The sequence below is a fragment of the Myxocyprinus asiaticus genome, chromosome 37, assembly GCF_019703515.2.
Source record: "Myxocyprinus asiaticus isolate MX2 ecotype Aquarium Trade chromosome 37, UBuf_Myxa_2, whole genome shotgun sequence".
NCBI classification, from domain to species: domain Eukaryota; kingdom Metazoa; phylum Chordata; class Actinopteri; order Cypriniformes; family Catostomidae; genus Myxocyprinus; species Myxocyprinus asiaticus.
In genome coordinates, this window is record NC_059380.1 from 10,153,740 (window position 1) to 10,169,420 (window position 15,681).

General features: G+C 38.3%; 2 protein-coding genes across 8 annotated transcripts in view; one reads left to right on the plus strand and one right to left on the minus strand.

Annotated features, from left to right (window-relative positions):
* Positions 1–2,953, minus strand: part of LOC127427965 (liprin-alpha-2-like) — a 155,944-nt gene extending 152,991 nt beyond the window's left edge. For all 7 annotated transcript variants that reach the window (XM_051675967.1, XM_051675962.1, XM_051675965.1 and 4 more), the window contains exon 1: positions 1,970–2,953. In XM_051675967.1, coding sequence (XP_051531927.1) covers positions 1,970–2,218 — 249 coding nt within the window. In that variant the 5' untranslated portion in view covers positions 2,219–2,953. The remainder of the gene's footprint in view (positions 1–1,969) is intronic.
* Positions 2,954–3,580: 627 nt separating this feature from the next.
* Positions 3,581–15,186, plus strand: LOC127428252 (transmembrane protein 183A-like). The gene is made up of 8 exons (XM_051676470.1): positions 3,581–3,788; positions 4,630–4,719; positions 7,612–7,779; positions 7,906–8,065; positions 10,422–10,602; positions 10,710–10,790; positions 10,895–11,050; positions 14,183–15,186. Exons 1-8 carry the CDS (start codon positions 3,725–3,727, stop codon positions 14,366–14,368), a joined length of 1,086 nt encoding a protein of 361 aa, XP_051532430.1. The 5' UTR covers positions 3,581–3,724; the 3' UTR covers positions 14,369–15,186.
* Positions 15,187–15,681: the final 495 nt, after the last annotated feature.

Below are 15,681 nucleotides of genomic sequence, written 5' to 3' on the forward strand. Positions count from 1 at the left end.
GCTTTTGCATCACTTGCATGGAAGAGAAAATTAGAGGGAGGGGGACAGGGGGAGTAATGGTGGGTGGGATATTCAGATGAATCAATAAATAATACTTGTGACCTTGGCAAGCGACCAAAAACCGCATCGTGATCCAATAGAACAAGGGTTACCAGACAAGATTACCAGACAAAAGACAATAATGCTGCTGGTTGACCTACTCAGATTGTCTTTAAAATCCAGGGTTTGATCTTTCTGGCAGACACTCATTTATTACCACAATGAGTGTTTAGAGCATTCAGAGACCAAACACAGAATTTGCTAAATCACAAGAGCATTACATAAGTGTCATGTGTGTGACAAAAATCTGTTTCTTTCCTATGTAACACAATGTAGTTCCATTTGGACATTTGAACCTGTCAGTCAGGCTTCATCTACAGTCCTTCTCGGAGACCTTCCTTTAACATTATCAATTTTAGCTGAGCTCTGGTTGATGGACTGGTACTGTAAGATGCCTCAGCCTCTGGTCATTGCCTTACCTATCATCCAGATACACCAAAAGTACGCCATTTGGAGACATACTGGCATGGACACTCATGTCAGACTGTTCAAAATTGATTAAGTTACACCTTGGGGTTTTATGTGTTTGTGTATGCATGCATCTCATTAAACACACACACACCAGTAATTGGCTTTTTACAAGGCTTTTCATGAAACTGTAGCCTAACTTTGCCTTTGTTGACAGGGATGCTATCACATTCACTGCAGCTGAATAATTTTGAGTTAATGATCCATCCTCATGAAAATAAGGGTTTACCTGGCACCAGCAGTAACCCATTGCACCCCCCCCCCCCCATAATTGTGTGGGTCTGAGGAACTTAAAGGGATAGTTCACCCAAAAATGAAAATTCTCTCATCATTTACTCACCCTCATGCCATCCTAGATGTATATGACATTCTTTCATCAGCAGAATACAAAGATTTTAGAGGAATATTTCAGCTCTTTAGGCTCATATAATGCAAGTGAATGGTTACCAGAACTTAGAAGGTCCAAAAAGCACATAACGTCAGCATAAAAGTAATCTATAAAACACCAGTGGTTTACTCCATGTCTTCTGAAGCGACCTAATCAGTTATGGGTGAGAACAGACCAAATTGTAACTTCCTTTTCACTATAAATCTTGACATCAGCAGTCTCGTTGGTGATTATGATTTTAAGCTTCATTACACGCAGAGCACCATCTAGTGCTTTGCGCATGCGTCAAGTGCTAGAAAGTGTAATAGAGCTTGAAATCTTGATTGTGCCTAGAGACTGCACTGGTTAGATGTACATTGAAAAGGGAGTTACATTTTGGTCTGTTCTCACCTAAAACCGATTGGATCCACAAGACGTGGATTAAACCACTAGGGTCTTGTGGATTACTTTCATGCTGCCTTTATATGCTTTTTGGAGCTTCAAAGATTTGCTCACCATTCACTAGCATTGTATGGACCTACAGAGCTGAGATATTGTTCTAAACATCTTCATTTGTGGTCTGCAAAAGAAAGAAACTCATACACATCTGGGATGGCATAAGAGTGTGAGTACTGTAAATGATGATTGGGTTAACTATTCCTTTAAAAAGTTTTAAAATGTTAATCTCATTTTTAGTCCTTCTGCAGAAAAAGCTCAGTTATGAAAGGCTGTTGTTTATGTATCAATACATTTTCAAGACACGTCCCTCCCCTCACATATTAGGTAAGTTTGTAAAGCTAAGTTGTTTTTATTGTCATGTCCATTTGGCTACAGTACATAAACATCGGTGGGCTGAAAAATAGTCAGCCGCCATCAGCACAGATATTTTTACTTCAAAACAACTTTGAGAACTTACTTGTATTAGATGATGTCTAAAGCTAGAAGAACTTACTGTTGGTCTAGACTCTAGATTGATGGGCGTCTAGACTGTTATCTCAGAAAACGCAACTTCCTGTGTACCTCTCTTAGCTTTACCTGCGGCAGCGCGGAGTTGAGCTGTCTCTGTAGCACATCCCTCTCGTGGAGCACATCCTGGAGTTTGGTCTGCGACTGGATGAGGGTCTCCTGGGTCTCCCGTAAGGACTCCAGCAGCTTATCTCTCTCATCCAACATATTCACCATCAGCTGTTCAAAATTAGATTCGGCATCCGTGCCATTCTGAGAGCCTCTCTGGGAACTCACAGAGTCCCCCTCATTTATGGTTGGCATCACTTCACACATCATATTGCTCGGAGTTATATTATGAAGTCTAAGTGGAATTTAAAAATCGACAAATTAGAAGATTTATTATTATTATTGATTTAGGTTTGAGGCGCACGATTAATATTTAGTGGCTTTTAAAATGCACATTAAATTGGCTTTGCATGTCCATATTTTAAGATGCATCCCCTAATTTCACTAATTGCAGCCCTCTTCTAGATTTCACACACCTTGACCTCTCTAGTCCATTGCTGTCGGCCTTCCCCGTTCTGACATTATCCACTTAGTTTCACTTGAAACTCAATGCATTTCGCTGCAAATCCATCACACTGGCCACATTCATATTCCGGTGGATTCGATCACAGCTTATTGAACCTTCGCGGTTCCCTCGCATTAACATCCACCAGTTGCCATTAACCTTTCAGAAAACGGTTAAACGCGCGTCTGCCGCATCCTCCAGATCCCTCTGCCATCATCATCATCATCATCATCATCATCTCCCTACACGGCGAGCCGAGTAAAGCGCTCCTCCCTCTACGATATCATGCCAGCCGCCGCTTACAACACAGCGATTCCGCTATCTCCACAAACACTCGCGCATATTTTATGACACGAATGCACAAACACTTCGGTAGACTTAATGATTAAAAGTCGCCCACGCCCTCCGCGAAGATCATATCCAACCGGCGTGTCTCGGGAAAGCTCGTGCAAAAAGCGTAAAATCGGCAGAGTTCCTCACATCAGCACCACGCGACTACATGACTGCAAGACTGTTATGCACGAGACGGGCAGCTTGAGAAATGGTGTCACGCGCAGCGCCCTCTCGCGGCATCCCGAAAAAAATGAAGGAACCATCAGGATCTCTCGTGTATCAAAATACGCCCTAAAAGCCAATCGTTTTATTTACAGAAAGAGAACAGCATAATAATAATAATAATAAATGTACTGTATGTTATATTTGTACCCACGCAAACACGAGGAAAATAACACCTAAAAGAAATGTAAATACTTTTAATAATTTGAAAATACAGCATTATATTTTTTAACGCGAAAGACACGTTAACAAGGACTGAACTCGCTTACAGAATACAATTAGTCTTTATACAGTTTCGCTTATTAAACCTTTATTTAAATATACTGACAGTTTTTAGTTCCACAAAACTATTTCTTTCCACTACTAAAAATAGCCTGAAATTAAAGACCACACCTTCAAGACAGTAAATAAATAAAAATTAAAAAAAAGATAGAAACAGCTGAGATGACGTCATATTTTTTCCTCACAAGCCATCGGTTATGGATATACTGTGCCTGATTGGACGAATCGTCTCGCATATGAGGTCTGGTGACGCTTTGCTCACTAAAATCTCGCGAGAAAGGACGCAACCTTGAGCGTCAGTGCCATGATGGCTGAAGATCCTGGAGGAGCTTTCTTTAATTTCACCCTTATTTTCATCGGTTTTTCGTTACCTCTGCTGGGAAGATGGCAGGGCACACAGCGTCGATAAACGGCCACAGACCCCCGCTGACGTCATGCCCAAGAAAGGGAACCGAAAACGGCTGAAATTTAGAGCCGAGGATGTTTGCTCTGAGTCAGGTAATTGAGCTAGGCGGGCTGATGTTATCATGATGTGTACTGTGATGCCTTCACAGCCAAAGTCCATTTATGTAAATATACTGTTACATGGTCGAAATGAAGTATTTTACGTTTTAAAAAATGCATCACTGTTCGTTTCCTTAAAGGAATATTCCAGGTTCAATACAAATTAAGCTCAGTCGACTGCATTTTTGGCATAATGTTGATTTCCACAAATCGACATTATGCCTCCTTTTCTTTAAAAACAAAAAGCAAAAATCGAGGAGTTTACAGGGAGGCACTTGCAATGGAAGTGAACGGGGCCAAATTGTGAAAGGTTTAAAGGAAGAAATGTGAAGCTTATCATTTTATTAAAGCACTTAAATGAATTCTTCTGTTAAAACTCGTTTATTTTTTGAGCTGTGAAGTTGTTTAAATTGTTGTTTTTGCGGCGGACTACTAAATTACAGGGATTGCGGCGTTACGTCGTCATGGCAACGAAATTGTAAAACTGGATATGTTTAGTAATCGATTTTATCACGTTAACACGCATGCTGTTTACGTCCTGTGGCTGTACTTTTGAAACCGTGAGTATTTTAACGTTTACCGATTGGAACCATTCACTTATATTGTAAGTGCCTCACTGTAACCCCCACCCCCCCACTGTAAAATATTTGTAATTTTTAAAAAAGGAGAGACGAGTCAAAAATTTGTGGTAATCAACATTATGGCGCAAATGCTGTCATTTGAGTTTAACTTGTATTGAACCCAGAGCATTACTTTAATGATTCAACCTCATTGAAAGTTCCACATTGTATGTGTCCTTGGTAAAAATCTTATTATTGATCATCTTTTCTCACAGTTACTGTGGCTGACTATGCCAACGCAGATCCTGCCATCGTGAAGTCGGGAAGAGTTAAAAAGGCTGTCGTTAATGCAATTGAAAAAGAAGGTAAAATATGAGATATAAAGTAATATGACTTTTTCACATGTCCTTGTGTCATCATTTCTGACTCTGATAGCTGGAACTTCCACCTACATTCTTGTCATTGTTGATAAATTCAACTGCCTTTGTTGAACTTGACAATAAACCTCAACTACCTTTGTTGAGCTTGCCAGTAAACTTCAACATTGTTAGCTGTTTCTTAAATTACAAAATGCACTTTAATATGTTTAAAGTACAACATTTTCTCATGTGTTAAATAACCAGGTGTTTCAGACAAAATGTTACAGTCCACAGGGAAAAGTGAAGTGTACACGCTTAGAATGATTCTCTGAGCAATAACAAGCTAATTTTACTAGCATAGTATTTTCATTATTGATGCATTTGCACAGTGTTTTTTTTTTTTTTTTCCTCTTCTCCCCAATTTGGAATGCCTAATTCCCTATGTGCTTTAAGTCCTTGTGGTGGTGTAGTGACTCGCCTCAAGCTGGGTGGCGGAGGACGAATCTCAGTTGCCTCTGTGTCTGAGACCGTCAATCTTATCACGTGGCTTTGTTGAGCATGTTACTGCGGAGACGTAGCGCGTGTGGAGGCCCACGCTATTCTCCGCAGCATCCACGCACAACTCACCACACGCCCCACTGAGAGCGAGAACCAGGCCCGGTTCTACGGGGGTGCTTGAGGGTGCTAAGCACCCTCAAACGAACCTCAGAGCACCCTCAATTGCAGACTAGTGCAAACTACTGCCCGCGGGTCGATTTATCATGAATGTTCTTTATTAGATCTTTCATTTATCTGACTTTGGGACCTATCATGCATCCACAAGCTTTTAATATGCTCAGGGTTGCCAGATAATAGATGCAACACCCCAATCAGAGATTTATACTTGCACAAATAGGAAATATTTCGCCTTATGTTGTACTTAATTTATGCAATCTGGCAACCATGCATGCGAGTGCCTGTGCTCTCTCTCTCTCTCTCCTCTTTGGAAAAAAACCTTAAAGTGCTCTGAAGTGCAATATTATGCTCAAAGAAAAGTGTGATGCAGACACTCCGTGTCCATTCGTAAGGCTGCACGTGCTGTTTAGTGTCAAGTCTCCGAGCAAATATTTTCAGATATGAACTTTAGTAAAATACCAATAGATCCTCATTCGTACACGGAGGGGACATGCGAGCAAATCCAAGCGAGAGAGGAAAATGTTCTTTGTGTTATTTGTAATATCCTGAAGTCCCTCACAACTGTATGTGAATGTTACTCTGGCAGTAATCATTTATCAGTGTCATGCAGCCTGTTTTATTCAGTTGTGTGCTGAATAGGATGCCAAACATTGACGAGACCCATATCATGACCCATGAGCGTGTAAACGGGTTGATAATGTTTTGAGAATAAAACAACTTTGTCCACTATGCGGCAAACATTAAAATAAGCTTTTAGAATCTATAATTTCAGAATATTTTATTTTACTATTAAACCAGACTCCTGATGTAGAGTGTTAAATTGAATATTAAATTAGCACAGCATTGAAGTATGGTAAAATAAACAATTAATAATTATACTCAGCCTTTATTCAGTTTTACTAACACATGATAGAAAAGTAGCAGCAAAACTTAAAGCAATCGCAGAATGTTCTCATCAGTAAGCACTTCAGAAAATTGTGCATCATTCATTGAGTGCATGAGTGTACTACTACTTCTGGGCATAAAAAATACAACTGTGCAGAAATTTTTATCTTCTCTCTTCCATGTTCTACTTAACGGCTCATGTGGCCCCTGTACCAAATTATTGTACATCCCTGCTAAATTGAATATGTAAGACTAATACTGTAAATTGGCAAGCAGATTTCCTTGAATCCCAGCAAACACACAAAAATCTCTGCAGTTTGTGAACACACAATTGCTGCATCAAAACTTATAAACATGTATGATTGTGTAAATCATTATGTCCTAATCTGCACGCGCAGCACACGTCATTTTCAGCGATAGATCATGTGAAAAAAAACGAAGCAAATGTTTTGTACATAAAAAAAACTCTTTATTTACATTGTCTTAGTAGCATTTAAACATGATTTAATATATTTAAAAAATTTGTAATTACGATACATCTCCACTTTATACAGAGCACCCCCCACTATTTTCAGAAGCACCCTCAGTGATTTTGATCTGGAACCAGGCCTGGCGAGAATCACATTATAGCGACCACGTTGGGAGGTTAACCCAATGTGACTTTACCCACCCTAGCAACTGGGCCAATTAGTTGTTTAGAATGACTCCAGTCAGGCTATCAGCATGCCTTGTATTCGAACTTGCGACTCCAGGTGTGGTAGTCAGCGTCTTTACTTGCTGAGCTACCCATTTGCACAGTGTTAATGCTAACTGTCACGTTTCCATTACTCATTTATATTTAATTAAAATTAGATGAAGACCACCAATTTGTTTTCATCATCCCTGGAAAATCATTCAAAACTGAGTTACGGTTGTCTAGATGGAGCACTAAAAACAGCAATCATTCCACTCCATGGATGCTGCAAGTGATAAAGAATAAAGCAGAAGTTTCTTTACTCTACAACTGCAACCGTAAACCCACCGCTGTGCAAATGTGGAAGCGTAAAAGGGGCCGATTGCAAGTGCTCACCCTTGATTTTAGAGATCTACCTTCCTGCTACCCTGCTCTTACACACCTGCCTGTAATTTGCAAGTGAACCCAAAGACTGATTAGCTGCAGGATTGTACATCTTTTAGGACAGGGCTGAGAACCCTTGTTTTAGACTTTTTAGGCTGGGTGATTCTGGTGGGAGATCGCAAACCTGCTTAGAAGATCCAGTATGTGGAGTTTGTCAGAATTAATCACTTCAGCAACATTTAGCACTTTTTAAAAACATCCCCATCTTTGTTTGGTTTCAGTGAAATTACTCTGTGGACTTGAGGCATCCCACGGTCCTGTGCAGGAGGTGCTCTCCTCTGCAGTTGGTGTGGATAATGCAGCCCATAGTGAGAGCAGTGATGAACTAGACACAGAAGAAGGTGATGAAATCAAAGTGTCCCACAAAAAGAAAAACAAGAGGCGTAAAGGTAATGTGCATTAGATCATCTACATCAAGTGAAATTTGTAATTTACCTGATATTATTACATTTCTTGAGGATGAGGACATATTAGTCAGATTTTTTTGAGTAAATTCTGTCTCTTTTGAATCCCAGAAAATAGTGAAAGCACTGATGGGGAGGAGTATCCTGTTGATATTTGGCTTGTGCTTGCTGCATATATTCGCCCAGAAGACGTTTGCAGATTTGCTTTGATCTGCAAGAATGCTTGGACCGCCACGTGCACCGCTGCATTTTGGACACGACTCTACAAAAGGTAGACTGTCCAAAAATAGTGTCAGTAGTGCATTTAGCAATTGGACGTTCCTGTCAGTGTTGGGGGAACTGCTTTGAAACTGTAGCTTCTCAAGCTATAAGCCACTAATAACAGGGATGTGATTCCGGAATTCCATTTTTTCCGACCTAAAAATGAGACCCGCATGAATTGTGTAAATCCGTGTAAAAAAACAAAACAAAAAAAGGGGGGGGGGATATTTAATCGGGGGTTTATGTTATCATCAATGTCCTGTCCGGTGCATTCTCGATAAGTTTTTTCACCCAAAAAAAGTGTAATCAACCTTCCCTTAGAACAACTTCACTCACAAACTTCACCGCTGCTTCTGCGTCACACACACACTTTGTTGAGAACGCATAAGACGGAGGCTCCTGATTCTTGCCGTCAGAACTTCATTCAAGTAAGACAGGTTTATTTGAATTCCTCAAGAGAAATAAAATGGTTGGATATAAAACTGGTTTGAACCATTGCTGACAGGTTAAAAATCGCTAGCTGCAATTCCAGCGTTGCTGACGTCATATTTACAGTGTAGTATTATCTTCACATATATCGAGCCGTTTGTCTGTATAATCATGAAACCCTGCAGAAACAGTGCAGACATTTGAAAATGTTCAGTCTAGACAGATTTTCCCCCGTTTAGATCGGAAAATGAACTTGGTTTACGGATGTAATAAAAATTGAGTTTTTGGGAGACCATTCTCTGTACAAATTCTGAATTTAAATGCACAATCCAGAAATAATACTAGCCACACAATGAAGAGGGGTCAGCACTCCTAAGAACATGTAAAATACATTTATTCATTGGCATTTTCACATTAATGTGGAAAAATCAGCGTGACAGTTGTAAAAGCAGCACAGGGAACAGTACATGTTGAGGGAAATCTCTTTAAATTCTGCAAACATTGACCTCTGAGACATTGGTATATGATATGATATCCGCAGCATTATGGAGTGAATTAAAATTTAAATCGCGACGTAGCCTTGCGTTCCATTTCCGCATTTAACAGCCTGCATTAACTGCTTCCGTCAGTACTGCACGAGCTAATGGCGCCATCTAGCGGCTGTGTGCGGGAAAACACTGAGATGACAGCATCAATATGAGATGACTCCATGTTTATATTTCAATCCAAATCGCAAAGCTTGTCAGAATTATCCCTTCCCAAATGTTGGCTATATATTTATAACTTTTGCGCACTGTTTGGGTGGTTTTGTGCTGATCAACAATAGCTATGTGTTTGTGTAGAATTATTGTTAACACTTTTCAATAAGGTTTTATTTGTTAATACATGAAAGTATCATCAATTAACAATATTTTACAGCATTTATTAATCTTTGTTTACATTGGTTATATAAAATGTTTCATTGTTAGTTGATGTTATAGGCATTAATGTTAACATATACAACATTTGATTACAAATTTTTTACATTGACAAAGATTAATAAATGCTGTAGAAGTGGTTTTAATTGTTAGTTCATGTTAACTAATGTTGATAACTGATGATCGCTGCCCCCCACTTTGCCCGGTACATTTTCCTGCTTTTTTGCTTAGCCGATCACATGCTTGTAATAAGCAGTTAAATTACAGTCAAGCTACCCATTCAAAAAAATAAATAATATATATATTTGGCTACACTAAAAGCTGCTAACTACAATAAAGCTGTGCAAGGATTGACATATTTTTAGTAATTTAACTCGAATGATATTATTTCATTCTGCTGTCAGAGCATTTACCTGGCACAAATACAATTGGAAAATCTCAATTAGAATAATGTTGATCATTAAGGATGACAAAATTTAATTGAGCATTGAACAAATGTATACTACATGGAACATAAATGTACACTAAATACAATATATATATATATATATATATATATATATAATATATAATGTAATGATTTTAGTAAATCATTTATTTGAACAGGTTGCTTAACATAAATACAAGAATATACCATTTCAGTAAGATGAGGTGGACTTCCCTGAGGTACATATAAGTGAATCATTTATTTTAACTGATTCATTTAAATGAACCACCTAAATGAACCGATTCACTCAAATGTTTTTGACTGCTCAATTCTGTACTGTAAATATGAGAGACGGAGATTGTTGAAGTGGAAAAAGTAGATTGTTACAGGAAAAGTGCCACTTTTGAAAATAGCTGAACTACTGTCATGCTACAAAACATGTAGTTAAGTTAGAAGTGTTGCTACTTTTAGTTAGTTACTCCCCAACACTATTTTCTGTGTTCCCCAATGTATTAAATTCTGTACGGCCCCATAATTTCCCTCTTTATTCTCTTTTTTTTTTATTTTTATATTTTTTTTTTACCCTACCACAGGCACTATAATCTTGATGCAGACCTCCCCGAGCGCCTTCAACCTGATTCAATTGCAAAGATGCGTTGTCTTCGTGCCCGTGTGATTCGCTCACTTTTTCATCTATATGAGCCTTTTAACTTGCGTGTGACCAAAAGTCCTCCTCTGCCTGAATCTACACCAACTACGCTATTGAATTCCAAGGTGTGTAGCCATACTTTCAACAGTTGGAATATTCTCTCTTTTGAGCCCATTTAACATGAGGATAATGAAAAATTGTATTTAATTAATTTCCTCTCTCTTCCAAATAGTGTTTGCTGTTTTGGGTCAACAAAGTCTGTGGAAGTAGATCAGAGCCAATGTGGGAATTCAACTTCAAGTTTGTTAAGCTGGTATGCTCACTGATTTGCATTCATAAAGTCAGTATATGAAATGGTCCAATGTGGTTTTGTTTTTGTTTTTTTTAATTCCGTTATGATTTGTTTTTCATTTGAAGTCAACCAAGGGCAAAAATGGATGTGACCTGGGTCTTCAGCTGCCAAAGAAGTATAAAGACGTTCACACTAATCCAGACTCAGACTGTTATCTGCTCCGGGTCACAACCCTCAATTTCATATTCACTTCTGTTGTTATGGGCATGACATTAACATTGGTGAGTGATGATTTATCCAGTTTCACATTAATCAGATAATTTCACATAATTAGTACATTGTAGCATTACAGGATAACATAAAAATTCTCAGCAAAATCCAGTTTTTTTTATTTTTGTTTTCTTAGACCAGTGTTTCTCAATTCTGCTCCTGGATCTCAATTCGGGCAATAGGCCTTGAAGTGCAAATGCAGCCTAGTGTTATGTTCTTAAAGGTGCTGTAAGGGCCTGGGTAGCTCAGCGAGTATTGATGCTGACTACCACCCCTGGAGTCGCGAGTTCGAATCCAGGGCGTGCTGAGTGACTCCAGCCAGGTCTCGTAAGCAACCAAATTGGCCCGGTTGCTAAGGAGGGTAGAGTCACACGGGGTAACCTCCTCGTGGTCGCAATTAGTGGTTCTCGCTCTCAATGGGGCGCGTGGTAAGTTGTGCGTGGATCGTGGAGAGTAGCATGAGCCTCCACATGCGGAGTCTCCACGGTGTCATGCACAACGAGCCACGTGATGAGATGCGCAGATTGATGGTCTCAGAAGCGGAGGCAACTGAGACTTGTCCTCTGCCACCCGGAGTGAGGTGAATAACCGCGCCACCACGAGGACCTACTAAGTAGTGGGAATTGGCCTTTCCAAATTGGAGAAAAGGGGATAAAATAAAAAAAATAAAAAGGTGCTGTAAACGATTTTAGCATTCTGAAGCGTTCACATGACTGAGCTGTTTAATTAACCACGCCCCCACATTCCAAAACCCCGACCCCAAAGATAATTTTGAGACCAAAACCAAGCAAAAGAGCAGCATTGTTTGTTCCTGTGGCTGTCAAATTCAACAGTGACACAATAGCACCCTCAACTGACAAACATTATGAATGATCTGCTTCAAATACAATACTATGAGAACGAGCAAAAAGATTGATAGGTGAAAGGTGTCAGTGTCAGCGGACACATTTTTGTTTGCTGTTTACAAAGTCTACATCTGTCACAGAGACCAGTGAGATATCTCAGGACACTTATTTCATTAATATCTTTAAGGGAGTAGGAACATTTTATGCATATTTTTCCATGAAAAATCGCTTACAGCACCTTCAATGTTAATATTAATTAGGGCTGCAACTAACGATTATTTTGATAATCGATTAATCTAACGATTATTAGAATGATTATTCGGCGATTTACTGCAACAATCATTAGCTCTTAACCAACTATTCAGCTTGTGCCCTGACTTAAAAGGTTGTATTAAACGTGCTTACTAACAGTAAAGAGGACAAAATCATATTTTAAAAATACCTCTAAATGACATTCACTGAATTAAAGGGAAAAAAAATACTTTTAAGTTTAATTCAGTAAAAAATTCACTGCAAAAATATGCTATTGTTATCAAGTGTTTTTGCCTTGTTTTCTATTTAAAATTGTCTAAAAACAATATACATTTACTTGAAGCAATATATAAGATATTTACACTTGCTTTAAGAGAATGTATCTTACATATATACAAAATACACTTATATTTGTGTGTTTTCACTTGGTTATACTTCTGCGAGTGCAGTAAAGACAAAATACACTTATATTCAAGATCTATTCTCTAAAAGCAAATCTAAATATCTTATATGATGCTTCTCGGGTAAATGCCTCTTTTTTTTTTTTTTTTTTTTTTTTTTTAATAAAGGATTTTTAGATATTTTAAAATATTTGTATTTTTAATATTCAACATACTCAAATAACAATTTTCTCTTCTGCAGTATAGCTGCTAAAGAAAATGTATGTTGTTTTAAAGGAGTTTTAGATATTTATATTGGAAAACAAACCAAAACAAAAACAAATCAAAAACGTATTTTGTTGCAGTGTATAACGGGGCGAAGACTACCCTCTCTCACTTTTCTGTTCACTTCAATCCATCTTTAACTCACAAAAAAACAAATGCTCTCTTATTAATAAAGCTGTGTATTGCCAATTTTCTTCACGTTAAGAAATGCACAGTGACACATATATTATGATTCAATAAGTCGCGAGCCAGCACGTTATAATCTAGCTGCATTAATTGTTTCAGCCCTAATATTAATGAACCAAAAATACTGACTAGACCGATCACGATTATTAAATAATTGTTTGATCGCAGTTATTAGATCTCGCCAATTATTGCCCACTTTAAATTCCACTGACATTTTAATGCCCAAAAAAGGGAATGTTAAGTAAATATATAAATATCACCAACAGCACGTTTGTGTGTCATTCAGTTGAACTCCGAGCATCACTGAGCCGCACCGCAGATGTCAACCTTGTCCGGAAGTGCGCATTAAGTGCTTCTCAAGTGCTCTGAGGCGCGCGCCGTCAGCAGAGGCTCGCGCCAATCTCCCATGGAAATAAAAGAGGACAAATATAAACTTTAATAGTGAATGCCAAACGCTCCAGCTTTACTTTAAACAATTGTCTAATGGCAAATATTCCTGTTCATACAGTAGCTTGTTCATAACACGCAGTGTTAATGACACGCAGTCGCAGTGACACAGAGGAGGAGATGCACGCTTGCTCTATTCCTGTGGAATGATCAAATGATTGAGAAAAAAGGGCTCATGGGTTTAATCAAAGAGCATTAGAAATAACATGTGAAAAAGAAAATAACTATTTTACTATTGCATAAAATATAATATGTACAAATCTTTTTTTTATAAAAAAATAGTACAATTATTTCATAATTATGACTGCCCTAATACTGACAAAAAAAATAACCACTCACTGCTTATTTTAGTTTTATATTTATATTTGACTTTGCTTAAGTAATTACTGCAACAACAAAAAAAGTGTTTACTTAATTAAAAATGCTTTAAATAAATACTGAAAAACTTTCAATACTTGAGAAACACTTAAAGAATCCATGTCATTGTTTTAATTTAATTTGGTAATTTCTATATTAAAGTTTAACTCTTAAAGGATATAAAGTTAGGATATTTTTTTTTTCTAGAACCTAAAAGGAACCTTAGTATTGTGTTCTTTTTAGAAAGTGGAAGTCATGCCTGTTGATGCCTTTCTGTATAGTCCAGCTGAATTTTCCACTTTCCTTTTCATTGTATGTTTCACTTATATTGGAAATGCAAGTCAAGGTGATGTCTTAAGGGGAAATGAATCATTCACTCTGTTTCTTTCAGTTCACCATTAATGTGAGTACAGACATGAGGCACCACCGAGTGCGACTGGAGTTCCAGGATTCTCCGGTCATTCGAGGGAAGAAGCTGAGGGGAGAACAGGGGGTGCAGGTAGTGCTGGACCCTGTCCACAGCGTGCGCCTCATGGACTGGTGGCACCCTCAGTACCCCACATCTTCATATAATTAAACTGATTAGCTCTGTCACTAATCTTGTCAGTCACACAAACTTTGTAGATGACAAATCAGGCCTGTTTCAACCAATCATAAAGTCCTGCGTTGGCTTTGTTCCTTTGGCTATTTTTGTTCCTTTGGCTGTTTTTTTTTTTTTTTTTTTCCCTCTTCCTTTTAATTTTGCACTTTGCACTGGTTTTATTAATCCTTTAGTTTTGATGTAGAGACCTAGCAAGACATGTAGGTAGAAATTGACCTCAGTAGACTTGGAGTAGATATCATATTTAATTTTAGGCAAACAAAACATGGGATAGAAGGACAGTCCAATTTGCCAGTGACCACTGTAATACTAAAGGCTTGACCAGGGGTTTTTAAACTTCCTTGAACCATGACCCAAATAAGACATTTTGTGTTTACCTTGGTCCCACACTTACAAAACCATGCAATACTCACTGTTTGGTATATCCATTCATGTATATGCTTTTTCTATGACTAAAACTAGGCCGTGTCTAGAAGGGAACCGCCCAGCTGGGGAAAGTTGCATGCAACATTCATACATTGTGTTTATTGTTTTGAAGTCCTGCAGAAACAGTACACCAAAACCTAACCTAGTAACGTAAAATGAGACTCTCATGATACTTTTCCAGCCAGATGGTTACCTTCTAGACACGACCCTAAAACTATCGTGATATGCTACTGTTCAAAAATTTGGAATCGTTAAGACATTTTTGTTTTTGAAAGAAACTGATGCCTCTGTTTACCAAGGATGCTTTAGTATTTTTGTAGTATTTTAGATTGAAATTACTGTTATGAAATTACACTTATTTTAAAGAGGCCCTATTATGCTTTTTGGGATTTTACCTTTCCTTTAGTGTGTAATATAGCTGTTTGTGCATGTAAAAGGTCTGCAAATTTACAAAGCACAAAGTCCACGCCAAAGGGAGTTACTCTCTCCCACAGAAAACACTGCTCCTGAATTGCCTGAAACGCCTGGTTTGCAGTCCAGCCATTACTTCCGTGACTTAGCTATGTCACTAAGTAACACATTTGCATAATGCCCACCTAAGGGCTACTTTAAGCTGAAACTCAGTTATGGTAAGGGACGTTACATTTCTGACACTCTCTAAGCGGTTGAACAATCACAACAGACTGGGCCAGCTGACCAGTCAGAGCAGACTGGGCTTTTCGGATAGGGGGGCTTTAAAGAGACAGGAGCTAAAACAGAGCGTTTGAGACAGAGGCTGAAAAGAGGTGCTGCAGCAATGTACAGTTTGAGAAAAATTTGTTTTTTGAACATTAAAGCATGTAAACCAATTCTAGTAGACCCCC